This window comes from Arvicola amphibius, chromosome 1 (assembly GCF_903992535.2).
Source record: "Arvicola amphibius chromosome 1, mArvAmp1.2, whole genome shotgun sequence".
Lineage (NCBI taxonomy): Eukaryota > Metazoa > Chordata > Mammalia > Rodentia > Cricetidae > Arvicola > Arvicola amphibius.
Window position 1 is genome coordinate 144323472 of NC_052047.1, and position 27682 is coordinate 144351153.

Sequence of the window (27682 nt, forward strand, 5' to 3'; positions counted from 1 at the left end):
CCACCACCGCCCGGCTAGCTAGTCTTCTGATGCTGTAAAAAATCACCATGGCCGGAAACAACTTATGGAAGACAGTTGGGTCAGAGTCCATCATGACGGGGGAAGCAGGACTCAAACAGCAGGTAGGGTGGCCAGAGCAGGAAAAGAACTCACATCTCAACCACAGACATAACACAGCAGGAACAAACTGGAAGTGGGGCTCATCTTCAGTGACACATTTCCTCCAGCAAGAGCACATCACCTAAACCTCCCCAAACAGGGCTACCAACTGCGAACCAAGTGTTCAAACAAGGGGAATAGTTCTCATTTAAAGCAACACATGCCCAGAGATTTGCCTCGAGGGAACTTTAGATCCTGTCAAGTTGACAGTCAATATTATTAATACTATTTTGAAAAGAAATTATCTCTTTTTCTTTGAAGCAAGGAAATGTCAAATATAAAACTCCAGATTATGTTTATCTAGGGTTGGAGGGGGCAGTGGGCACAGAGTAGGGGGCATATGGGAGTAGATATAAGCTTGGGACTTATAGCTCTTGGACAGGATGGCAGATTTATGGGCACTTACTACATATTTCCAGTGAATGAATGAAATACAAGATACCTTTACAAATCAAACCAACTGACCCAAGGGTGATGTGCAGAGCCCCACCCCTGTGCTTAATGCTGTCCGTGACCTCATGGAGTGACCCTGGTGACAAGTCATACATTGCCAAAGCAGCAAGACTGAGAGGAGCAGTGGATGGCTGTCCTCCACAGCTTTGTATCCCGAAAAGCTCTCAATAGGTGGACAGTCCCTGTAATAGGGGTGTGGGGTAGGGGACCATCTCCTGGGAGGAAGAAGCTAACAGAGACATGGAATGAGTGGGGAACTGGGACTTAGTGACCAAGGGAGCAAAGGACCTGGGTCATGCTCCTGAGTTCGAGAGCAGGTAAGAAGCTGGCGGCAGACGGTGGGGCCTGGAAGTCTGTGAGCATTCCCCGGATAATGACAAGAAATGGGATCTGGGCTGAGATGCAAATCATGGTCTCTTTAGACATGAAAAGGGCTGGTGAGAGGAAGGGAGGAAGCAGGAGAGATGGGGGTGAGAAATACCTACAGGGTAAACAGCGAGGTCAAAAGTTGAAGAGCCCCTGACATCCCAAGTGACTTGGGCAGAGCAGTGGCCAAAGGAAATTAAAGGCTTTACTTTTAAAAGTGTCCGCTGAAGACCAAGGAAGTAGAGCTTAGGTGGGCAGGTATATGGGGCGGTGCATGCGTGGTTGGTACAAAAGTGGACAGGTGGAAGAGTGGCCAGGTTCGAGGGTGGGCAGGTACCAGGCTATGGGTTTGATGTGCAGGCACTTTCTTGGGACATCCCAGGAATGAGGACTGAAGACTGGGTCCTAGTAAGATTCTCTTCTGCAAGCAGGAGGTGGTTGTGGGTGCTGAATATCTTTTCAGAGAAACAACAAGTGGTCAATACAAAATTTAAAAAACGAAAGAAAGAGTGGAAGCCAATCATAGGACAAAAACTGGCAGATCAAACACTGGCTACTTTGGTAACTGCCCTGTGGCCAGCAGAGGACTGCTTTCTTGTTAGGAAAGTGGCTATAAAGCTGTGGACTCTTAGGGATAAGGGAGGGGGAAATGGAGGCTGACAGAGAAGGTAAGCATGTTAGCCCTAGCAGCACAGGCTCAACCACCGTCCTCAAACAGATAACCGTGAAAAGCAGAGAGGAGCAGCCACACTGGGAAGAGGGACAAAGAGGTCCAGAGACTCCCGAGTCTGTCCTCGGAATCCGGACATGAGGTTCAGGGTTAAACGGGGCAGGAGGTGTGCAGAGCTAAGCAGTCCTGGTCAGGGTGTGGTCCTGCCCGTCACTGACCCATCACTGTCAGCTCCAGGCTCTCCTGTAAGGCGGTCTGACAAGTTCTCAGAACTCTGAGATCTCTCTGGGGGACAGGCTCCCCTTCTCACTGACACCAGGCTTCAGCTTTTCTCTTCCCCAGCGTGAGACTCCTGGGAAAATTCTGATGCCATTGTTTTAATAATCTGATAGCCTAGAAGAGAAGCACACCTGTCTCTTTAGAAAGTCTTTACTCCCACCTGGACGGTCACAAGGGGAGAGTGAAGGGGAAGGGTACTTGGTAGTTGCCCAAGCCACTCAGATTCTGGATATTTCTGACAGTGTGAGATTAATTCTCTGAAAAGTTAAACTTTTCTCAAATGCATCAATGTGTGTGCCAGCAGTGCTGATACGGAGACCGGAAGCTGACGAGAATGTCTTCCTTTATCACTCACTACCTGATTTAGGGGGGACAGGGTTTCTTACTGAACCTGTAGCTCACAAGATTCAGCTAGGCTGGCTGGCCTTCTAGCACCTGAACTGCCCTGAACTGCCCTGAACTGCCCACTGACACCCTGCAGCATCCCACGCTATGGGAGACTAGGACACCCTGCAGTGTTCCACATTATGGGAGACTAGGACACCCTGCAGTGCCCCACACTATGGGAGACTAGGACACCCTGCAGTGCCCTGCATTATGGGAGACTAGGACACCCTGCAGTGCTGCACATTATGGGAGACTAGGACACTCTGCAGTGCCCCACACTATGGGAGACTAGGACACTCTGCAGTGCCCCACACTATGGGAGACTAGGACACTCTGCAGTGCCCCACACTATGGGAGACTAGGACACTCTGCAGTGCCCCACACTATGGGAGACTAGGACACTCTGCAGTGCCCCACACTATGGGAGACTAGGACCTGACCAGCTTCACCCAGGCCAGCTCTGTGTACGTTTCTTCCTCATCCAAGTCTGTCTAGAACAAGCCTATCAGCTCTAGCTCTCTCCATGTGGCACTGGGGCCTGAAATCTGAGGTGTTAGAGTTGACCTCAGTGGCCCAGACCTACCTCACCTCAACATAAGGCCTCAATTTACGAGGTTACAAAATAGGCATAGGGAAGGGAACGCCTGCTTGACCAAATGGACACTGGGTACTTCCCTCCTGCTTTTCTCTTCAGTACTGGCCCTCTGGCCACCAGTCCGTGGGAAGTCAGCCCCAGAACAGCTAGCTTGCCTCTGCCCAGGCCTAGAGAATTCCCCTGTGGCCTCCTCCAAGCAGCCTCCTTGGGGCACCCGTCAGGCCATTTTTGTCCTTAGCCCTAGAGTCTACCATTCCTCTTAGTTTCCAGAATGACCAAAATTCTTTGTATTTGTTTAATTCTGCAAACACATGAGCTTAGGGACCCAAGCTGAGCCAGAGGGACAGTTCATTCCCAAGAACGGCCCCTCCCCCAGGATGGGATTTTCATAACTCAGCCTCCTAACAATTGAAATCTTCACAAGGATCAACAGACACAGGTGTGAGGCCCTCGGGGTGCAGAGGGGTTTGCACATCCACTGCCTGTGGTGTGCCAGGGTGCCCACACTGTGTTCCTTCAGCACACTATGGCTCCTATGAGCAGAGCTGGACACATCCACACACCAGCTGGTCCCTGGTCCCCTGGTTGTGCCCTGCTGTGATAGGTAGTTTTAATTGTCAACTCAACACCATCTAGAATCCTCTAAGAAGAGTCTCCATGGGGAACTGTCTAAATCAGGTTAGCTTGTGAGCATGTCTGGGAGGAACTGTCTTGTTTATATCAATTAAGATGGGAAGACCAGACAGAAGGTGTCCAGGCAGCACTGTTACCTGGTTTAGGTTTTGGACTGTATAAGAGTGAAGAAAAGGAGCTAAGTATTAGACACATGCATTTTTTTTCTTCATTTGCCTATGGATATGATGTGACTAGCAATCTCAAGTTCCTGCCTCTGTGGTTTTACCACCATGATGGACCATAAACTGGGACCACATGCTAAGAAAGCCTTTGTCTGCTAAAGTGACTTTGCCCAGAGTCACAGCAACAGATGTGAAACTGGAACACCTGCCCTCCAATAAGTCTCCGGCCTCTGCACAACCCCCGTCTAGAACATGGCTCCATCTGGCCTTGTCCCTGTAATATTTACCTCCCAATCATCCATCCTTATCACAGTCTTTGTCCTGGCTCATGGCCTTCCTGAAATGGATACATAACCCTGACACTGTCTTCAGAGGGAGCCTACCTAACCCAAGAGAGACAGCATCACCCATTGGGCTTCCACATCCTGGGACTCACGCTCAAGGTCAGCCTGAGGGCCTTCCTGCCCCACCCCCTTGCACTTTGGTCCTCTTCTTACCTCTTTGGGTATGTCCTTCACACTTCCAGGTGTATCTGCTCAACCAACTCTGAAGATTGTGGGGGTTGAGGGAAACCAGGGAGGAACCAACCAACAGGAGCCCAGCTCGGGCCCCACTGTAGCGTCCTTTGCTTCCTCGAGCTCCCCAAGTCTCTCTTCTCACATGAGATATTTTGACTGCCCATCTCTAATTAGAGGCTTGTAAAGGCCTCTCCTCACAAGGTGGCTCACATCTTGGGGGAATAACTGTCCTGTAGGCACAATTCAGGTTATCCTCCTGCCCCCGGACCCACCAGGAACTTCCCCTTGCCTGCTCACTCGGCTGCTCCAGTAAGAAAAACACACGCTAGACTCCCCTGTCCCCAGGCATCTGAGTGCCTCAGTCCATCTCCATCTTGGTAACTGATGTCAACTGCAGGGGGATGCATTGTTGTCTCTGCTTAGCTGCAGACGCTTCCTCCCATATCTGCCCCCAAAGTAGCCGACGCTGACCCCTACATCTGCACCTCCTCTCCGCTCACAGCTTACTGACCTTTGGCCTGGGCACTCTGAGACTTCTCTCCAATTCTGTCTTCTCCTAATGTCCTTCATTTGGGCCATGCTGTCCCTGCCTCTTTATAGATTTTCCCAGTATACTGGGTAGCTTTGTGTGTTAACTTGACACAAGCTGGAGTCATCAGAGGAAGGTGCCTCAGCTGAGGAAATGCCTCCTTGAGATCCAAGTGTAAGGCATTTTCTCATTTAGTGATCAATGGGGGTGGGCCCAGCCCATGGTGGGTGGTGCCATCCTTGGGCTGCTGGTCCTGGGTTCTATAAGAAAGTAGACTGTGCAAGCCAGTGGAAACAAGCTCCCCTCCTTGGCCCCTGCATCGCCTCCTGCCTCTGGGATCCTGTCCCGTTTGAGTTCCTGTTCTGCCTTTTTCACTAATGAATAGCACTGCTGAAGTATAAGCCAAATAAAGCCTCTCCTCCATAACTCGCTTTTTGGTCATTGGTGTTGTACCAATAGAAACCCTGAGACACCCAGGATGGCCCCTCCTCTCCCATTCCTGGCCGGCTATTTACTAATGGGAACACAGCCCACATGCTTTCCTAGTGCACCCCTGGCTGGCTTGGGGTGAGGAATCCACACCAGCTTCTGTGTAGAGAAGATGTGTCGTTGTTCACCCTTACTCCCCATAGCAAGACCCCAAAAAATGATTCTACAGATAGGAACTGTGGTAGGGCTCCCACCATGTTCTGCCCACAAGTGACTCAGTCCACAACACATATGTCCCAAGTCCTCTTCCTGTCCCAAGTACACTTCCAATATTATCTTCCTTCCTCAGCCCCCATGTCTAATGGCCAAGGTTCTGGAAGCTAGGTCTGCCTATGGACTCCCTTTGCACGCCTGGTGCAAATGGGGACCTTCTCGATGACGCAGATCCTTGCCTGGTCCCCTTTTCAGTGTCCCCTACCAGAGGACCAGCCTTAGGTCCTCAAGGAGGAACCTGGGGTTCCAGAATAGCTGTGGTAGATCTGGTTTGAGAATGGGATGCAGTGGGAAGCCCAGTGTCTAAGATGGAGGCTTGCTCATTATAGCAACGGGTCTTCCTTATCTGACTGAGACCACGACTTTGTCAAGGCCACCACAGGAAAGTCCACAGGCCAGGAACTTCAACAGCGGCTGTTCATTGCCTCACACTCTGAGACCAGAGGTCAAAGATGGAGGTGTCACTGTGCTGGCTCCTCCAGAGAGCTCTCCCCTTGGCTTGCTGACGGACGCTCTCACATGTCTCAGTGCCCTGACCATTCTTCCTGTAAGAACCGCAGTCAGACTGAATGGGGACCACACTGATGACCTCATTCTACCATTACCATTTTTTAAAAATGTCTCAGCTTCAAATATAGCCACATTGTGAGAAGTGTCTGAGGAGTCAGGGGTTCAGTGTATGAGTTTTCAGGGGATCCAACTATCCAGTGCAGTCCCCAGGGCCACCACATCCCTGTACCCCTGGCCCTCAGGTGCCACCTCAGAACCTCAGCTTCCTGCCTGGCCCCCAGCCTCTTCACTTTGTCTTTCTGCTTCTCTGTCTTCAAAGACATCTGTGCAGCAACCAAATTGCCCCAGACCACTTCCAGGGCTCTGCTCTGCCTGTACATGGCCCATGGTGTGGTTTCTTTACCTTCAGGTGGGGTCTTCTCACTCCTGTCATGGCCTGCCGTGCTCCCTGAGAGACAAGATGTGTACTGTTGACACACGATGACTTGGCTTGGGAGATCTTGCCTTCTTGCTACTGTTTGGGGGCTCTGCACAGACCCATGGCAATCTCCATGTCTCCTGGTTCTGTTTGTGCTTTCTATCGAAGCTACCAAGAAATCCATCACCGAAGTTGACTTGCTTTGAGTTTTTCTGTCTTGGCCTGACCATATCCTTGAGCTCACACTTCAGACTGCTCCTAGCTCACCTTATACCCTGTCTCCCATCTGTCACACATCTGTCACCAAGTCCGTGTTCCTGACCTAATCTTCTCCCAGAAACCCCTTTGGACCTAACTGTCCGTCGCCCACAGGTGATGTGAGCTGAAGCCTCCAGAAAAGGCCTGGATACCCATCTTTCTTATGTTTTCAGTGTTTGGGATTGAACCTAGGATCTCACACATGCTACCATTAAGCTCTGCGATTATTTGAGACAGAGTTTTACTAAATTGCCTAGGCTGGCCTTGAACTTACACTGTAGCCCAGACTTGAACTTTTGATCCTTCTGCCTCAATTCCTAAGCAGCTAGAATTCCAGGCTTGAAGCCCCAGGTCCATCCTGACTTCCCATCTTAGTCTTTTTTTTTTTAAGACAGGATTTCTCTGTGTAACAGCCTCAGTTGTCCCAGAACTAGTTCTTGTAGACCAGGCTGGCCTTGAACTCACAGAGATCTGCCTGTCTCTGCCCCCAAGTGCTGGGATTAAAGGTGTGTGCCACCGCTGCCCGGCCCATGTTAGTCTTTTTTTTTTTTTTTTTTTTTTTTTGGTTTTTCGAGACAGGGTTTCCCTGTAGTTTCTAGAGCCTGTCCTGGAGCTCTTGTAGACCAGGCTGGCCTCGAACTCAGAGATCCGCCTGCCTCTGCCTCCTGAGTGCTGGGATTAAAGGCGTGCGCCACCACCGCCCAGCCCCATGTTAGTCTTATAAGAAAATATGCCAGGCAGTGGTGGCACACACCTCTAATCCCAGCACTCAGGGGACAGAGGCAGGTGAATCTCTGTGAGTATGAAGTCAGCCTGTTCTACAGAGCAGTCCCAGGACAGTCAGGGCCACACAGAGAAACCCTGTCTCAAAAACAAAAACAAAACTGTACTTAACTGCTGGGCGGTGGTGGCACATGCCTTTAATCCCAGCACCTGGGAGGCAGAAGCAGGTGGATTTCTGTGAATTTGAGGCCAGCCTGGGTTATAGAGAGACTACCAGGACAGGTTCCAAAGCTACACAGAGAAACCCTGTCTCAAAAAACAAATAAACAAAACCCAAAACACACACACACACACACACACACACACACACACACACACACACCTCCATGGGCACTGGATTTTCCCCTTCTTTCCCTCTCCACCCAGTTCACTCAGAGAGAGAACCTGGTGCAAGGAGCAGAAACAATTTCTTGGTGTGCTTAAGTCTGACTGCCTCAGACCATGCCATCAGGCAGCTGATTTCCTAGCTGGCTTTCTAAATGTGCCACACAAGGCTACTAAGGTTTTAAATCAGGATTAACTATTTTAACCAGTTGGTTTCCAAAAGTTTTAAATTTCAGCCAGCATGGAGAGTCACAGATCCATCTGATCTCAGCCCACACTGTGCCTGAGTGGGATAAAATGGCGCCAAGCAAAATCTTGTGCCTAGAGGCTGAGGGGACGTTCAAACAAGATCCAGATGACAACACTTGGCATCCACAGTTACAATTTGCTGAGAAATACAGACTCAACTTTCTTGGTTAAGACCACAGAATTCCTTCCTCTGTTTTTCTGCTATTTGGGGCCTACCAGCCTAGGCCATAAGAGCCATCTCCTACAGCATGCTAACCTAACGAAGGTATCTTTTGAAGAAAATGGGTGAAACTATCTACATTTAATCTGTGCTACGTGTAGATCCCACAGGGACTTGTGCCCCATGGAGAATGTCTCACTTTATCATGGGGATGAGCTCACGAGCAGAAAGTAACTATGTGTTTTGCCACCATCTTGGCTAATGACATCATAAAGATGGTGAATGCCATGTGATAAGCAAAGGGCATAAATCAAAATGGTGTCACCCATAAATTTCCTGGTGCCACTGAGCCCTCAAGGGATTATCCCTTTTGCACTATACTAAGGAGGTTACACCCAATCTCTCCGTGGTGTCCATTTGTTTTAGGTTTTTATTTAGGTTTTGTTTTAATTTTGATTCATTGCTTTACGTGATATATTTATTGGTTTCTAGAGGGGGCTTAAGTATTTTTTCAGTGCCAGGCGGTGGTGGTGTATGCCTTAATCCCAGTACTCAGGAGGCAGAGGAAGGCAGATTTCTTTGAGTTCGAGGTCAGTCTGATCTACAAAGTGAGTTGCAGGACAGCCAGGGCTACACAGAGAAACTCTGTCTCGAAAAGGGTTTTCTCAGCCATGTACCTCCAACACCAGCCAGGTATCAAAAGAAGCTGACACTTTGAAGTGGTTTAGACTTGCAAGGCTCATGTCAATTCTTATCATCCCACAGCAAAGTCTTGAAAGCACAGATCCCAGGGTGTGTGGGCTAGTTTTATGTCAACTTGACACAGGCTATAGTCATCTGGGAGGAGGGAACCTTGCCTGAGAAGATGCTTCCATAAGATCTGACTGAAAGGCATTTTCTTAATTAGTGACTGGTGGAAGAGGACCCAGCCCATTGTGGTAAGGGCCATCCTTGTTCTGGTGGGTCCTGGGTTCTATAAGAAAGAAGGCTGAACAAGCCAGGAGGAGCAAGCCAGCACTACTTCATGGCCTCTGCATCAGCTCCTGCCTCCAGGTTTCTGCCCTTTGAGTTCCTTCAATGATGAACTATGACGTGGAAACATATGCCAAAGAAACCTTTTCTCACAGACTTGCTTTGGTCATGGTATTTTATCATAGCCATAGCAGCCCCTAACTAAGATACGGGGTTTGGGTGGGGGGAGATAACCAAAAGAACACATTACCAGGTGCTAGACACAAGCTGCGGCCAGTGGGCAGCTACAAGAGCTGGAAGCAAAGAAGAATCCATCTGCTTGGGCAGGAGGCTGGGGATGCAGGCTATGTTGGGTCTTAATGGCTGCTATTGGTACCTAGACTCCCTAGGATTATTTGTCTCTAAGCTATTCAGGACTCCTTTGCTCCATGTTCGCTTCTACTCATTTCTGCCCCATCATGCCCTGGCAACCTACGCACTTGTTTTCAATTTCTAGTTGCTTTGGCATAAGCAGGCCAAGTAAAAGGAATATTCTGATGCTGTCTCTAAGTTATTGTAGATGTTTTCTGTGTCCTATATTCTTTAAATTATGGATACTTATTCCAAGATTGTGTGTGGTAAGCTATACCAGGCCTTTCTAACTCAGATGATAGAAAGTCATCTTTTAAAGGAGGAATCACCCTGAGTGCTGTCTGCTTGCTGCCTATCTAGATTGAGAAATGTAATAAGGATTGATAGATTACAAATGTGAAGGGTCAAAGATAGTGTTTAAAGGAACCATTGGAAGTTTAATGCACAAGGAAGCCAAAATCTTCCCTCACTTATACAGTCATTAGAAGCTAATTTCATTGACATGTGAGATTTTATATATATTTTTATGCGCACACGACATGTACATACATACACATACATTTTTTTTTCAGGAGTTTTGCTAGATGGTTAAAATCAGCCAGATAAAATGAAGAGAGAGTCCAGTAAGGTCACAGGTTATTAGAGTCACATCTGTAGGCATGGATAATCTGAAGAGACTGTCTTCTTCATGGTGGCTAATGAGGAAAGGGGAGGATATAGGTATCCAGGCCCTTATCAACACAGTGACTAGTGTGATAGGTGTCTCCTTTCTTCATGGTCACTCATGAGGAGAGGAATAAGAGCTAGGAACACTCCAGTTGGAGACAAAGAGGATCTGGAAGGCATCCCAATGTATCTTCTTTTGTCTCACAGATGGGTAGCTATCAGTAAAGACTCCCCTCACTGTATCCCTACCCATCGGAATCTCTTCCATCTGTGGGCCTTAGGAAAGAGATCTCTAATATTTTACTATACATAGGCCTGTACTGAATATAAACTAGAGGAGAAAAAGCGGCCTTTATAGAAAGATGTCAGAGTAGTATATTGTCCTACAACTTGATCTCCTTATAGGGAGGGGGCACTCACTCACTTTTTCAGGTTGTCTGCCTCCATCCATTTCAAATGCATCTAGACTGTCAGTATCGATCATCCCAAGTCTATTCAGGGATGGTCCCAGATACATCTGTCTTCTTGATCCTTCTCAATCATGGATTCTGACTGCCGCTCAATAGTGAGAAAGAAAGCAGCACTTCAAATTCAAGTGTTCTGTCTAGTATAGTACTCCAAATATATATTCTGTATCTTGTTAATCCCTTCTCCCATCACATGACCTAATAGATGATGACACTCGTCTGGACAAATCTATTCAGGTTATAAGAAAATAAGAAGCACAGGAGCTTTTGGTTCAGGTAGTTGCCACTTTTCCAGTGTAAACCAATGGGTTCAGTTTATAAAGGAACAATATCTTTTGTGTGCAATGTTATTTACCTCATAAGATAAAGATGTCTGTGGTAAAAACACCTAATGGGATGCTCATCCATGGAGAGACCAAAGGAACCCTGTCTTAGTTAGGGATTTTAATTCGTGGAAAAGACACCATGACCATGGCAACTCTTAGAAAGAAAACATTTAACCGAGGTGGCGGCTCACAGTTTCAGAGTTTCAGTCCATTGTTATCATGGCAAGGAGCATGGCAGCAGGAGGCAGATGTGGTATTGGAGAGAGCTGAGAGTTCTACATCTTGTAGTCAGCAGGAAGTCGACTGATGCACTGGACAGTATCCTGAGCATAGGAGACCTCAAAGACTATCCCCTCAGTGACACACTTCCTCCAACAAGGCCACACCTCCTAGTAGTGCCACTCCCTGTGAGATTATGAGGGCCAATTATTTTCAAACCACCACAGACCCTCTCTATAAAGAGCCCTCAATAGCGGCTCCAGCATCCTGGTTTTAACAGGGATTTCTTGGTTGAGTTTTGCTGGATGCTGTAAGCATAATGTGATGATGTTCTGCTGTGTATCTGCTGGTCTTTGAACCTGCTACACACACTCATTCAAAACCAAAAGTATGGCTATGGCAGCAACTCTATGCGGTGAATAAAGACTATCTTGTGTTTTCTATAAGGTTTATCTGGGTACTCTCAAAGCCTAACAAACAATAAATAGTATGTACCTAGGTAATGTTAATTAATAAATGATTATCCTATGTATTTTGACAGTATAAAAACAGATATTAATTTTGGCAACCTGCATGTAGTGACCAAAATTTCCAACGCTTAGTAGGAAAATATAACCAAAGACCAAGAGAATTGGTAACAGTGCAAAATGAATCACATTCCCCAGACGTTGGACACAAGTCTATATGAAGTGTTTTTTAGACAACTATATCTCATTGACATTTTCTTCTTGATCAAAAGATGTTACCCATATAGGACTTCACACTTTGGTTCTCTGCAGTACCTGCCTACAGCCAAGGAAGACAGGCCTGCTATTCTTTTAACCTAAAATTTAAATGATAGCTCAATATTTCATCTTTCCCCATCTAGAAGCCATAAGGGAAGGACTTCATACTAGGTTAGCTGATCCAACTGCTGTCAAACAGATTGTGGGCTCATCATTCTGGAAACCAACCTAGCCAAAGAACAACAAGGAGCCCAATAGATGGAGGCTCTTGTGATTCTAATGGGCTTTGATTCGGACATTTTAAAATCCCTTGTAGACACTGGTCAAGGACTCCCCTTTCTTCCTATATCTAACGACTGGTGTCTTTTAGATAGACCCTCACCAGGGGTTCCCCAAAACTGCCATACCTGACACCCCAATTCAGCTATATCGGGTCCAAAAGAAACCGGGAGCAAATGGCTAACTGTTGTACCTGTTAGCATACCGAAGCCGGCCTCCAGGTTCTCTCAGCATAGCAAGTACCTATTACAGAGTCCATGCTGACATCTTAGGTCCCTCTCAGCTCTTCTCACACACACGCTCCCGACCTTAAACTTCCCCCGCTCATGGGCTTTCCTTCCCCCAGCTTCTCCTTCCTTTGTAACCCTGCCATTTCAGCCAAGTGCTCTTTTTGCTCCCTCTCTTCAGCCCCCACCCTCTTGGCCTCCTCTTGTCTTTGTTTTCTCTCTTCCCTTTCTCTCTTGCTCCCCTTCCTTTCTTTCCTCTCATGGTCCAGTTCAGTCTGCTGGTCATGTTTAGTCTACTACCTCTGTCCTGCTCTGGACTCTTCCAGACGCCTCTGGCTGTACTCTCCTTTTTAAATACAATAAAAACCTTCTCCTCAACCATACCTTGGAGCAGTCATCTGGTGCCAAAGCTCTGGATCCCAGTTTCTTTTGGACCTGACAAGCTGGAAGATGCCAGACCGGTCATCAACTCAATCACATAATGGCAGTTAGGATGACAGCTTCGGAGGGAAGAGGATAGGAACAAGAGATAGAAATTGTCTGGACTGTTTAGGGCAAAAAGGACCCCAAAGAAAAGTAACCAGTTTCTTTATTGATTAAAAGCTAGAAATGTCCTTAGGATTCTTAGCAGCTTCCTCTTTGCCAGAGGCCAAAGATATCAGAAGTGTTTTGGGATCTCAGATCTTGTTCCAAAGTGCTTCTTAGGTTCTTTAGAGGGGTAGAATAATCAGCTAGCAATAAAGGCCTGTTTAAAGAAAACCCTTCCTGCTCAAAAGAATAGGATCTCTGGCTTAGACAAAGACTTAACATTCTTATGGAGCCAGGTCAATCTCCTGGTCAAAGAATCACCCCAAGGAGGCTGGGTTTACCTTAAACCATGCTCATGAAGTAAAGGTAATAGTGCTTTGTGAGGGCCTAACTGTGGCTTACTGAGTCAACTATTACTAGACGTACACCCGCCCCACTTCAATGTCTTATAAGACAGGACAGAAAAAGAAAAGCAACGTCGTTGTAATGAGTTTGAAGAACCAAATGGTTAAAAATAAGGAGGAATTCGCAAGCAATAACAAATGAGTCTTTTCTATCAAATACTATCAAAACTGTGTTTAGGACAAGGAATTCAAAACGTCTTATCTCCCCCACACTGTAAGACTTAAGCAAATTGTTTAATTCCCTGACTCAGTAAAACTTTTGTTTACACAAAGGCTCCCTGCTGCATTCCAAGAATTCGAAGGCCTGAAGCAGTGACCCTTCTCCCCTTCCTCCTCCATTCCCTGTGTGCCAATTCTTTCCAGACTAGCCAACTAAATTAAGACTAAGGGCTCCAGCTAATGGGGGGAAAGACACAGTCACCACCTGAGTCAGAACAAAAGCTAAGTGCACTTCCTGTTCTCGCTGTTTGACTTTGAACACATCCTCTGGATCAGTAGTGAAGTCTGCCCTGCCCTGACGCTGCAGTGGGAATGAGGGCCTCTTTCTTTGTGACCCTGAACGTTGTTTCTAAGGGTACCCAGCTCTCCTTTCCTTTAAACCCCACAGAAAGAAGCCCCAGGCTATTACCGTCAGTCCCTTTAGTACTCTTCAACTCAAGTGGCACACAGACCTCAGCCCTCCATGCCTACATTTCTTTCTGTTCACCCACTGGTGAATGCCCCACATGGGTTCACTATCCAGACCTGGGTGCTATACTGTCCCTGTGGTCCCTTATTCAAGCACGACCACCCAATCTCCAAAATACCCTTCTCCTTATCCCCTCACTCTGCCCACACTCCTGCCCTCCTGGGACCACGTCCACCTCCTGCTTGCTTGCATTTCCATCTTAGCTGGGAACAAACTGGAAACAGACTTTGCCAGCTCTTCTTCCGGCAGTAGAGCCCTTGGGAGCTATTTCCAGCTGTAAAGGCTGTAGGTGATCTGCTCGGCCTGCTCCGCAGATATTCTCCTCACCTGTGCCTGCTCACCCTGTCTTCCCAGCAGAGTGGACGCAGCCCAGCACGAGCTCCAGCCTCCCTTGCTTTATCAGTCTATTAACCTTGGACACTGTGTTAGGGGCAGCGAAGGTGTAGCGAAGGAGTTGAGAAGTCAATGACTCCAAGTAAACAAATGATGTGTGTGATCTGGGGTGATGCTCAAGGGGAAGGGCTGTGTCTGTGGGCTTTTGTCAGCAGGGAGCTCAGACAGCATTCATACACACACACACACACACACACACACACACACACACACACACACCATAGATCACTAAAGTGCCAGCACTTCCTACTGGGGACTCTGTCTCAGGACTCTCATTGGTCCAGGTGGAATAGAGCTGACAGAGAATGGGGCCCTGGGATGGATGGGGAGCACTGTGGAGGACTGTACAGTAGAGTGATCCCGGAACACGGGAGGATTAGAATCCAGGGCTCAGGAGTACTGCAGTCAATGAGAGCCAATCTGTACTAGCCTTTGGAAGGGACCCACATGAGGACACCTGGAGTCCTGGTTCTGAGAAGCAAAAGGAGAAACAAATAGTCTATTCAGAATAGGGAAAGGAGAGAGCGAGAGGGGGGAGCGGGTGTGTATGGCTCTAAGGCACCCTATAGGGCCCCCTAAGCCCCAGAGCATCATCATGTAAGCTGTGGATATGACCCCTTCAGGGCCTAGAAGATAGAGAGGCTTCCTGCCCTGCAGTCCTGGGAGGGCTGGACCTGTTTGACACACAGAACTCAGCTTGGTGTGTTCTGTAGATGGGGACTAAACCATCACACATACATACATACATGTGTACATATACATGTGTGTGTGTGTGTGTGTGTGTGTGTGTGTGTGTGTGTGTGTGTGTGCATGTCCAAATAGCTGACAGGAACAATGTAATGAATAACCAGTTTATTTTGGTGCTTGGTTTCGGGAACATGCTCAGCTCATCACAGCAGGGAAGGCAGGGTAAAGGCCCTCTTTTCTGGACAATGAGAATATGAGGTAGAAATCTCTCACTTGGAGGTTGTCGTGAGCACACTATATAAGAAACAAAGTTCAAGTCTTAAACAGTGTTAGAATGTATTAAATAGCAAGGCCCTTTTGTAAGGTTTAGAGGGGTTTCAATGACAGCAACTTGCAGATAGTCCCACCTACACTGTGGCCTGGCTGAAACAAACACAGGTTCTTGTTTTCCAGTCGTCATTACTAATATTAACTCCCAGATCGACCTCCAGAATAAAGAAATGCATCTACATCTATGGTCGCACCTGCAGTTTACGAAATGAATGCGAGTCCCAGGCTCCAGCAGAGCTCAAGAGGCTTCAAAGACAGGATGAGAGAGGGTCTTGTACCGATAAGATAACACCCAAACCAGTGCTGGAGAGAGCTGTTGCTGCAACCCGGGGCTTGAGAGCCAAGCTGTGGAGTCCAGGTGTGGGGTGAAAGATCCAAAAGGGTCTGGAGGAGGGAACTGGGGGTTCAGGTCCAGACGGCAGGCAGTCAAGGAAATGTCAGGAGCAGGGGACCAAGCAGAGCTAAACTTCCTGAGGTAGTCGGGGATTCCTTTGCTTGTCAGCCCTTGACACACACACCAGGTCTCAGAAGATAGGTTGGTGGAGACCATACCATTATAGGGTAAGTGTCCATCAGTTTGTGGGGTCCAGGTGAGGAAATTACACCCTTTCCTTGGTGTGGCATGTCTGATAAGTTCTTGGGCTTGGTTTTCTTGATATGATTTTAATACTCTCACTTGTCACTATGGCTTCGATTCACCCCAACATACTTAGAGTGCAGCTCCCTTTCTGTTCCCAGGAATAAGTGTCAGTCTGCACCTGACAGTCACCTGTCAGTCTGTACCGGGTAGGTGGTGCCTGACGAATGGTGCAGTTTCCGAACCCACCCAGGGGTGTGGTCTTTCTTCTCCATTGCAAGGTTGCTTGTGAAATAGTGTCGCCCAGAGCAATGCTCAGCCACCCCTGTTCTATACAATATGGAGTCACTTAGAGTAGGGCACAACCTGACCTCAACAGAGGCTGACAAAAGCCGTGGGGGCCTGGAAACCTCTGCCCTTACTGACCTACTTCTGCCAGAGACGGCCCATCCTCCCAAAGGCTTCATAGTCTGTGTGGGTAGCCTGCAAGAATATCCTTCAAAATTAGCACCACAAAGGGCTGGGGGTGTAGCTCAGAGGTAGATCATCTGCCTAGCTTGTTTAAGGCCCTGGGTTTTATTACAACAACAACAACAACGCACGCACACATACACACACACACACACACACACACACACACACACACACACACACACGAGAGAGAGAGAGAGAGAGAGAGAGAGAGAGAGAGAGAGAGAGAGAGAGAGAGAGAGAGAGAGAACTTCACTAATTAGGGACCTAGCATTCAAAACATGAGCCTGTGAGAGACACTTTCGATTTAAACTCTAAGAATGATGAACACTGCTCTCATTCAGGAGGCAGAAGGCTAGACAGGTAGGGCAGGCACTGCTGGGCTAAGCGGCGGCGGCGGGGGGGGGGGTGGGGATCTTTGCAACCTGTCTCAGCTTCTGTGGGACTGGTGACTCCTGTCTTGTAGAAACACCACTGATTTCTGCCTTTTTTCCCCACTGTTTCTCTCTCTCTCTCTCTCTCTCTCTCTCTCTCTCTCTCTCTCTCTCTCTCTCTCTCTCGTGTGTGTGTGTGTGTGTGTGTGGTGTGTGTGTGTGTGTGTGTGTGCCCAAATTTTCTCTTTTTGTAAGGACACCAATCATATTGGAGCAGGCCCTTCCCCTCAATGACCTCATCCTAACTGGTTACATCTGCAACAAACCAATTTCCAAATAAGGTCACATTCTGAAGTCCTGGGGTTTAGGACTTCAACATATGCATCTTGGAGTATGCAATTCAATCCTTAATGGGAGGGCTCAGCCTCTGCATCTGCCTGGGAAGATGGAGATAGGCCAAACAGGCAGGGGCACCCTCTTTGATGGCTGGGGTCTGGGTGAAAGTCAGAGAAGGCAAAAATCTCCCAATTCAGGTGAAACTAGGAACAGTGAATGAGGCAGCTCACAAAGCACCCATATGTCCCAGGCATTTTGTATACTCTCCATTGCTACACTGTACCCCTGAGGCAGGGTGACTTACAAAGAATAAAGATTTGCTTAGCTCTCAGCTCTGAAGGCTGGACATATAGGAGCATGGGGTTAACTCCTGCTGAGGCTGTCCTGGTGCCTGCCCATCAAATGACAAGACAGCAATCCTGTTAGAGAGGACTCATGTTTTTTTTTTTTTTTTTTTTTAAAAACAAAAAAAGAGTGGAGTGGGGTGGTGGTGGCGCAGGCCTTTAATCCTAGCACTCAGGAGGCAGAGACAGGCAGATCTCTGTGAGTTCGAGGCCAGCCTGGTCTATAGGAGCAAGTTCCGGGACAGGTCCCAAAGCTACAGAGAAACCCTGTGTGTGTGTGTGTGTGTGTGTGTGTGTGTGTGTGTGTGTGTGTGTGTGTTGGTAGGGCCTGAATTTCCCTTTGGAAGATGCTAGCTGATGAACAGGAGGTCTGAAAATTAGGAAGCCAGCCCAACCTACAGACAACCAATGGCCTCCACCTGCCCATCCCCCAGCCCTAACGCCCAGCAGGCCAGAGGAAGGTCATACAGAGTAGTGGCTGGAATCACAGAAAAAGTGTGTGTATGTGCCAGGGTGTGGATGTGGAGATCAGAGAACCTGAGGGAATCAATTCTCTTCTTTTACTAAGTGGGTCCTAGGGATTGAACTCAGATTATCAGGTTTGGTCTCACGAGTACCTTTGCCCATGAAGCCATCTTGCCAGCCCGGAATTCACATTGACAGCAAAGTCATTTCCGTGATATGACTTGGGTATAATACCCACGCCCTTTTCAGGAGTCCTGCCCTCCACACAGCTACTCTTGGGGCAGACTTTATAACACTTCCGCTTTGGGAGACCCAGACTGGGACTTCCCCTCGTACAGAAACTGCCTTTGCAGGCCTGAAGAGTCTGTGCTAGCAGGATCTGAATTTCCCTCTGGAACATGTTGGCTGCTAGATCAGAGGCCCTGAATACTGGGAAGTTAGTCCAGCCTACAGATAGCCTCCACCTGCCCATCCCCCAGCCCTAAGGCCCAGCGGGCCAGAGGAAGGTCATACAGAATGGTGGCTGGGCCAAGCAGTAGTGGTGCATGCCTTTAATCCCAGCACTCAGGAGGCAGAGGCAGGTGGATCTCTGTGAGTTCGAGGCCAGCCTGGGCTACAAGAGCTAGTTCTAGGACAGGCTCCAAAGCTACAGAGAAACCCTGTCTCAAAAAACAAAAACAAACAAACAAACAAAAAGAATAGTGGCTGGAATCCACAGAAAAGGTGCCTGGACGGAGGAGTCCCGTGGCAGACATAGGAACCTGTGGGAACCCCTTAAGAGGTATCACGGCAGAAGTGTCACAGCTCTGTCACCTGCCACATGCACTCCCAGCCATCCACCAACAGAGTACTTGGGAGGCTCCCAAGGAAGCAAAGTACAAAAAGGGATGGGAGGCTAAAGAAGAAGCAGGCAGGGGTCTGGCCCAGTCTACCAGACACTCACCTGGGTCTTCTTTGTGTCTCTTCCTCAGGATTGGGATAGAGTGAGCCAGGCTTTGCCACTGTTAGGCCACTTGCGTAAGAAAGGACTCATGGCCTCCAGGCAGGTTTGCAAGCACTGGTCTGCTTCTGGATGCCACTCTAGGGTTCCCCTGAGTTTCCCAACACCCCCAAGCTCTCCCTGCACTCTTGTCCCTCTTCCCCTGAAAGACTTCATAGCTGGATTCCCCGAGGCTACCCCCTGGCCAGTGCTGCCTGAGATGGCACTGGCTTCTTTCTTTCTATCTCTTGGGCCAGCAGATCTCAAGCAGGGAGTCTCTGCCATGCTATGACTGCCTCAACTTGGCCCAGTGACACCGCAACCCAAGTACTGGAGCTTTAGAATCTGGTCTTCATACTCTCCCACATTCCTTGATGACCCAGAGTCCTTTTGGTTTCCTCCCAAAAGCCTCGGTCCATCCCCTGGTCCCGCTACTGTCCTGGTTATCTCAGGATAACCCATGACCCACCCCATCTTGGCTGGGAACATCAACCAACTCCGATATTGGTTCCAAATACCCAGAGCACAAAACAGGATTAAAGAGAATTGAACTGACAGAGCAAGAAGAAGACGCAGGTGTCCAGCAACTAGGAGTGGGGACAGCTCTAAACCTACAGAGCACCATGTGTAGGACCCTGGACATGGCTGGAAAGCGAAGACGAGTTAAGAGTATCCAACGCCTTGAAGTTGCAAGAACTGGTTCCGCCACGTTCTGTGAGCACACATGGAAGCACAGAGAATTTCCATGTAAAACAGTTGAAAGCAGAGTCCACAGATGCTGAAGAGACCATGGATTCTGGACACTGCGAGAGCTAGCTACTCTCAGAACTGCTGGTGTCCCAGCTACGTGAGCCGGAACCGTGAGGAGCATCCTTACCCACCTCTGCCCCCAGCCCTTTTCTGTCACCCCAGGCGGCTGCAGCTTGCTCAACACTTCCTGATAAGTGGTTTGGGTTTAGTTTTTTTTTTTTTCTTCTTCTTCTCTTGCAGCAACATAGTCAAAAAACAACACCCCAACCCAAGTCCCAATAGGTTCCAAACCTCAACCTGCTGCCGGAAGGAGGAAGTGAAACCTGCTGGGGTGGGGGCTCTAGGCCACGGCCCATCTACAGAGAAGCACTAGGAGCCACAAAGAGTGCACCCACACCAAAGACATCAGGCCCATGGCGGAGGCTGCCAGCGATCCAAGCTGCGAGGAGCAGGAAGAGCTGCATGCAGAAGACAGTGAAGGGTAAGCCCCACAGCAGGCAGCTTGCTTTGTGCCAAGTCCTGCAGGGACAGAGAGTGGCTACCCACTGGGCACTTGGGGGTTCTGCAGAAACCCCCTCTTCACCATAGAGGTCTGTATCTCCTCTATCTACCTCTACAGCTTAACTGGCCTAACTGGGTAAGGATAGATCGATCCCTGGCCAGGGTCCAAAGCCAGAACGGAAGGGGTAGATGCTTGGTGTGGAAGGGACTGGGCATGCCTAGATGTGGCCTGATCAGTGGGAGAAAGCAACAGTTATGTTGGGAGAAACTAAAGTTGTGAATCCTGGCCAGGCTGCTGACCCCTCCACCTGTAGGTTTGCCTGAGGGGTCTGGCCTGCCTTGAGATACTCAGAGGTGGCCAGGTCTCAGAGGTTCCCAAAGCTTCTCTGTGGCAATTCTCAATGGCCCCTTGTGGACCAGACACTGCTGTTGGGTATAATGGGTATGGGAAGGGAATGTCAGAGGAGGTAAAGGAGCCACTCCTCTGCCACAGACAGAGGTGAGCAGAGGCCCATTGGCCGTCAGCGGCCTAAGGGCATCTGGGAGTTAAAGAACTGCTAAGTTCTGCCCTGTGTTGGGTCATAAGCTGGGGGCCATAGGAAGGGACTGTCAGTGGACAGATATGGACACTAAGCCAAGCCGTGTGTGACTGCTCTGCTCAGTTGCAGGAATAGGTCTTAGAAGAAAGTGTCAGGTCTCTGGGACAGGCTGAGGCAGAAGGGGACATTCTACAGTGAGGGACTAGAGGCCTCATGGGAGCAGGATGTGGGGGCTGTGGTCCAGGTGTGTAAGAGGAACGGAAAGGAGGTAAGACCTCGAGAGTCCTAGAACCTGCTGCTAGGGATGTCAGACTGTCCAGGAAGGTGTGGTCCTTGGGGTTTACCCACAGGCTCAAGGAGCGAAGGCCACCTCAGCAGGTGTTGCAGAGTCCCTGCAGGCCCCTTGTAAAATGGAGTCAGGCTTCAGATCTTGGACAGAGACAAGAATACCTCAGTCCTATCAGATAATGGTAAGGAGGCCTCACTGTGAGGGGTACATGTCAGGGGCAGAGGGTTAACCTCAGGCTCCCCACTTTCCTTGTGGGCCCTGGTTTGAAAACTGTCCAGGGAACCCTCCAGCCAGGAAAGGAGTCTGAGGCTAAACACAGACTGGCCTGGCCTGGGTCAGCATCCTTGCGCCAACCTGAGGTTTCCAGGCCCACATTGTGTATGAGAGCTATCTCCTGGGAGGGGGGACATGTATCATGAGGGCCCAAGAAGGGCTCTAAGGACATTCTGCCCGGGCTGGGTAAGGACACAAGCTATGGGGTGTGTGGAACAGGGTGATCGGGCGACAGCTGTGACCCTGCTCAGAAATGTCCTCACGTCAGTGCCCTGCCACCTTGTGCCCATAGAAGGGCAGACACAAGCAGCCCCGCGGGCCCCGCCCTCCTCCTCGGCCCTTCCTCGGCCCCCTCTCTCAGCTGTCTCAAATGCCGAGGTCTAGGCAACACAGTCAAGGGTGCCCACAGCTCTGGCAGGCACAGCAGATCCCTGGGCATCTTACTGTAGGACTGGGGCTGGACTGCACCTGTGCCCATCTGTCAAGAACTCCTGTTCCATAGTCCTAAGACCTCAGCGGGCCTGGGAATCCCCTAAAGATGTCCTCCCCAAAATGGTGGAAGAAAGAGAACAAAGTGCACCGCTGACCTTTCAGAATGAAACCGAGACCCAGGGTGAGGTGGAACTGTCCTTTCACAGGGTGACTCAGGGGCCAGGGGATTCTCCTGTTTAAAGTGGTAAGAAGTCCCTGGTGCCCAGCGGGGGATATTTGACCTAATAAGTCCCAGCTCGGGAAACCCCAGAAGGGCAGAACTGAGCAGGGTCAGTTTTGGCTGGAACAGATCAGGGGATCCCCACCCCGTGTGCCCATAGAGGACCAGGCATGCCAGGCAGAGGCCAAGTCGCGCCCCGGGGCCCCTCTCTCCGCTAAGCTCCACACGCTGTGGCGCCGCAGTGTGCGTGTGGGGAGGCAGAGAAGGGCAGGCGCCAGTGTACCAGGGTGAGCATAGTGGGACGCATATGCATGCCAGGCCCAAAGCGGGCAGGCTAAGGCCAAGCCCCTCTCACAGAGCCCTCAGATGGCTGGAACGCTACTGTGTACCACTCCAGTGTTTCCACGTCATTGATACAGGACTGCCACTCTTCCTCCAGTGGGGGTGCTCTCTCTTTGCCTGCCTACCCAACACAGGGTCATTAGCTTGTTACTGTCTTGTGGGAGCAGGGTGTGGCATCTCCACAGGCCTGCGAATGGCTCTGCTGGGACTGCTGGGTGACACCAAGGGAATGAAACCAAGCCTCAAACCCCCTTACAACTCCACTGCACAGTGTCTGGAGAGCTATAGGGAAGTCATGTAGCTCAGCATGCTTTCAAGGGCCTCAGAGTCAACCACTACCCCTGTCCTGGAACCTGAACTCTACATGGAGCCATGGCTCCTCTCACTGGGGGCAGACTCAGGTGGACAGATATCCTCTGCACAGGCCTGGCTCTCTCTACCTGGCTACCCCGGTATTCCCTGAGATGCATGGCTCATCTGGCCCCTGGGATGTCTGTACCCTGATTCCCTCAGCATATGATGCTGCTTTGCTAAGGGCCCTGCTCCGGGTCACCATCTACCCTGGAAACACTTCTGACCTAATTCCACACCTGCTGACCAATAGGACAATCTGAGGGTCACCTAGGCAGTGTTCCTTCCTTCCTAGGTCACCTGTTCCTCTGATCCTCTGAGCTTTAGTCAGAGGGCCTTGCACAATATTGAGAGCCTTGATCTGAGAGGCAGTAGCCCAGTGGAGGGATTCTACCAACCTTGCCCTCCCAGGGTGTGTGCTGAAGATGGGAAGATTAGGAGCTGAGGCCTGGAGCTCTCTGCACAGATGGCAGAGCTGAGCCAAGCTAGGCCACGTCAGGGGCTCCTCAAGACAGAGGGAGGTCAAGCTTCACCCAGACAACATCTTCCTCCTGGTGGATCCTAGGCTTTCTCCCACCTTCCATCCAGCTCCTTCAGATCCCCATCTTGGCTTGAGGAGGGGAAACCAGATACCTGGTACTTTTGGAACACCACAGACCTACCTTTGCTGATCCCAGAAGCTCTATACTGCCCTGTCTGCTTGGGGTAGGCAGTGTTGGGAAAGGCCTGGGACAGATGGCCCAGGACAGGATGGCCCTGGCAGGGTGACATTATTACTGTATCAGTAATTGCCTCTGTCTCCGTTTCCTTGAGAGGGTTATGACAGGGCTCAGTGAGCCTTAAAGAAGTAGGGGCGTGCTAGGGGATGAGACCCAGGGGAGGTCGACCAGGCCTTTCCCTCTGGGAACTTGAGCTATTGGGATAGGGGTTGAGATGCCACTTCGAGGTAAGGGAGAGAAGGTAAAGGGTCATCATCCAGTGCCTCAGTTTCCTCATCTGCGTGGTCAGAATGCAACTGCTCAGGCCTAGCATTCATGACCTGAGTGTTCTTACCAAGCTCTTTAAGACTCCAGTATGCAAAGATCTTGTACACCATCCCCCCCCCAAGAGTGGCCCTTTTAGAGATGGTTTACTGTGACTAGACATGCCCTCTGTGGGGTTAGGGGGAGGGGCTGGGACCTGGGTTAGGCTGTACCAAGCTGTTCTTAGGGTACTCTGGTGAGACTCCCCAGAGTGCACCCACTGTTCTTTAAAGGCAGTTGACAAGGAACTAGTGGTCTTTGTGGGACATAGCCCAGGTCAGAGTGAGGGGTATTCTGTTGGGTGGCAAGTACTTGGTAGGGACATCCCAGGCTGGGGTACAAGTATTCTGTCAGGCACAGTCTAAGCCAGTATAGGCCTGGGTCTCTGCATCTACTCTGGTAGCAGAGCTATGGGGGTTCTTCTGGGTCTAAGAAGCCCCAGTCTGTATAAGGACACATGGTAAGTTTTAGGTAGGTTCCCATTGGGCTTGAGGCATCAGGGCCTCTCTTTGGATGGCAGTCCTTTGATATCTGCAGAGACAGGTTTGGATAAAGGAGCTGCCTGGTGGCAGCCCAGCCCATCTCCCAGGATTAGGATTTCACTATCCACTTTTTTTTTTAAGTTTCTCAGGACAGGGTTTCTCTGTTTAACTATCATTGCTGTCCTAGAACTCACTCATGTAGACTAGGCTGGCCTCAAACTTATGGAGGTCCACCAGCCTCCTGAGAGCTGGGATTAAAGCCCTGTGTCACCACTGCCTGATTAGTAGGCCACTCATACCTATTGTCAAGGAGCTAGCAGAGATGGGAGGGGCTGTAGGTTTAGAGTATAGGAGTTTGAGAGCAACAATTGGTGGGTCAAGAAAGGCCCTGGTCTTTTCTGGTGGCCAGGTCAGTCTTACCAGGCTCCATTTGCTGACCGCTTCCAAGTTGGGAAGTTGTAAATTAGCAGGGAATGAAGACTATCTGCCTCCATCAATTGGCAGGCAATCGACAGGTAAAATTATCTGCAAAATCAAGATGCCTCTGTTCCCTCTGAGCCCCCTCCTCACATCAGGGCTCCTCAGAGGTGGAACAAGCTAGGTTGTCAGCAGTGTTTATGGGGTCAGCACAAAAGCCAGCCCAATGTGACCAGGTACTATAGGAAGGCTGTCTAGAATGTCCAGGAGATCCTGTCTGCCACGGGTGAGATGGATCCTATATCCAACTCTCCTTCCACAGCCTTGATTTTACCAGCTGCCACACGGATGAGTACATGAGGATGGGGTCCCATCCCTAGCAGATGGGATCTCAGGTTCACACACTTCTATCCTACAGGGAGCAGATCCACCTTCCCATTCCAAGGTGGCTGTACACTCTTTCCTAAGGCAGCCTACTGTGTGTGGTTAGCTTCCAAGGAAAGTCAACACTGCCTCCTCCTGCCTCTCTTCTCTCCTGTCCTCTCCTCTTCTTTACTCTCCTTTCTTTCCCCTATTTTTTCTCCTCTTCTCCCTTCCTCTCTCTTCTTCTCTTCCTCTTTTCTCCTCCTTTCCTCTCCTTCTCTCTATTCTCCCCTCTTTTCCCCCCTCCTCCTTTTCCTCTCATTTTCCCACCTTCTTTCCCCTTTCTCATCCTTTTCTCCCCCACCTCCCATCTCTTCCTCCTCTCCTTGCAAAAGAGCAATAGAACACAAGACAGATGGATCTAGCTAGTTTATTCCAAAGAAATCTGGAAAGACTCTGTTGCCCTTTCTCCTAGTCCTAGCTCCAACCACACTTCATCACCACACCCAGCTCCCTGGTTCTGCCTTTAGCTCTGGCCCACCAGACCTTGCTTGGAAAGGGGAACACAGGGAGCTGATGAGTTCAGGAAGCATTTGAAGACATCCCACTATGTAAATCAGAGCCACATTGCTATTAAATGCCACCATTCTCGGCCCCTCCACCAGTAGGCTCCCACTGCTTACTGGGTCTTTCTCCATGTAGTCCATCGGTCTGTGAGCATGTTTTCTAGGGGCTATAAAGATGTATGGACAAGAGAATATAGCTGAGCCAAGATGGTGGTGTACACCTTTAATCCCAGCACTCAGGGGGCAGAGGCAGGTGGGTCTCTGTGAGTTCAAGGCTAGCTCGGTCTACAGAGTGAGTTCTAGGACAGCCAGAGCTATACAGAAAAAGCCTGTCTGGGAAAATCCAAGGGAAATAGAGAAAGAGAGAAACATAGACAGAGAGTATCTGTGCTTCCCAAGTTCTGTTTATGATCTATTATGGGACGGACTTGACCTCCTGGAACTTTGTTTTTGAGTCATGTCTTAGTCATAGAAGAAAGGAAATAGAAAATAAAAGAAGAAATGAGTGGCATATATAATTATATAAATAAAAGGAAAGGTGAATGAAGAAGGAAGTGTGGGAAGTGCTAGGTGGGTAGATGGATGAGTGTATGGACGGGTAGGTAGATAGATGGGTGTGTGGCTAGATATGCAGACAGATCAACAAATGCACAGGTGAAAGGATACATAAATGTATGGATGGATGGATGGATGGATGGATGGATGGATGGATGGATGGATGATGGAATAAATGGACTGAATGATGAGTGGGTGGGTAGATGGATATCTGGGTAGGTGGGGAGGTGAATGAATAGGAAGTGGATGAATGGATGGATATATAGACAGGTGGATGAATGTATAGACAGATGGGTGGGTGGAAGAATAGGGTGAATGAATGACTGAATGGGGGATGGACAGATGAGTTGGGATAGGTAGATGGATGGGTGAATGAGTGAGTGAGTGGGTAGATGAATGAATGAATGAGTGTATGGGTGAATGGGTGAGTGGATGGGTGATTGAATATTGAAAGTTATATGGGTAGGTGGATGGGTGGATGGGTGAATGAGTGACTGATTAGATGGGTGAATGAGTAGGTGGAAGAATAGTGGGTGGATGGCTGTAAGGATAGATGGATTGAAAAACAGGTAGATAAATGCGTAAATATGTGGGTTGGTGGATTAATGGATGGGTTGATGGATGGATGAATGGATGGATGGTATATACAGATGGGTGAATTGGTAGATATATGGGTGGGTGTATGCATGGGGCGAACAGATGGATGTGGGGTGAATGAATGCATTGATGAGTGGGTGGGCAGGTTGATGAATGGGTCTATATATGGGTGGATGGATGGGTGAGTGGGTGGTTGGCTGGATGGATAAGTGGATGAATGGAGAGATGGATGAATAAGTGGATGGGTGGATATAGGAACGGGTGAGTGGATGGCTGAATGAATGAGTGTGATGTGAATAAATAGAAAGTAATGCATGGATGGATGAATGGGTAAACATGTGAGTTGGTAGTTGGATGGATGAATATATAGATGGGTGGGTGGATGGATGAGAAGTAGATAGATGAGGGGTGGATAAATGAATGACTGAATGGGTGGATATATGGGTTGATGGATGACCAGGGAGCATATAAATGGGTGGATGGATGAGTGAATGAGTGGATGGGTAGATGGATAAATGGATGAGTAGATAGGTGGATGCACAATGGGTTGGATAGATGAATGTGGGATGAATTAATGACTGAATGTTGGTGGATATATGGATGGATGGATGGATGGATGGATGGATGGATGGATGGATGGATTAGTGAATGGGTAGATGGGGGTTGTATAGATGGATTGATGAGTGGGTGGATATATGGGTAGGTGAATGGGTGAGTTGATGGATGGAGTAGATAGATGACTTGATGGGTGGATATATGGGTGGGTAGATTAATAGGGGGTGGATGGATGGAAAGGTGAATGGATGAATGAGTAGGTGGATGGGTTGATATATGAGTGAGCAGATGGATGGACAGTTGAATGGATGGACGGGTAGATAGATATACGGGTGGATGATATATGGGTGAGTGGGTAGATAGATAGATGGATAGATGATAGATGGGTGAGTAGGCAGACGGACAGAAATGTGGGTGGTTGGATAAATGTGGGGTGGATGAGTGTGATGAGTGGTTGGTAGAT

The 27682-nt window shown here is 49.1% G+C and overlaps 1 protein-coding gene across 1 annotated transcript in view; it reads left to right on the forward strand.

Annotated features, from left to right (window-relative positions):
• Positions 1 to 20045: 20045 nt before the first annotated feature.
• The window catches only part of Lsp1 (lymphocyte specific protein 1), a 33971-nt gene continuing 26334 nt past the window's right edge, over positions 20046 to 27682 (forward strand). The window contains exon 1 of the mRNA XM_038335917.1: positions 20046 to 20196. Coding sequence (XP_038191845.1) covers positions 20129 to 20196 — 68 coding nt within the window. The 5' untranslated portion in view covers positions 20046 to 20128. The remainder of the gene's footprint in view (positions 20197 to 27682) is intronic.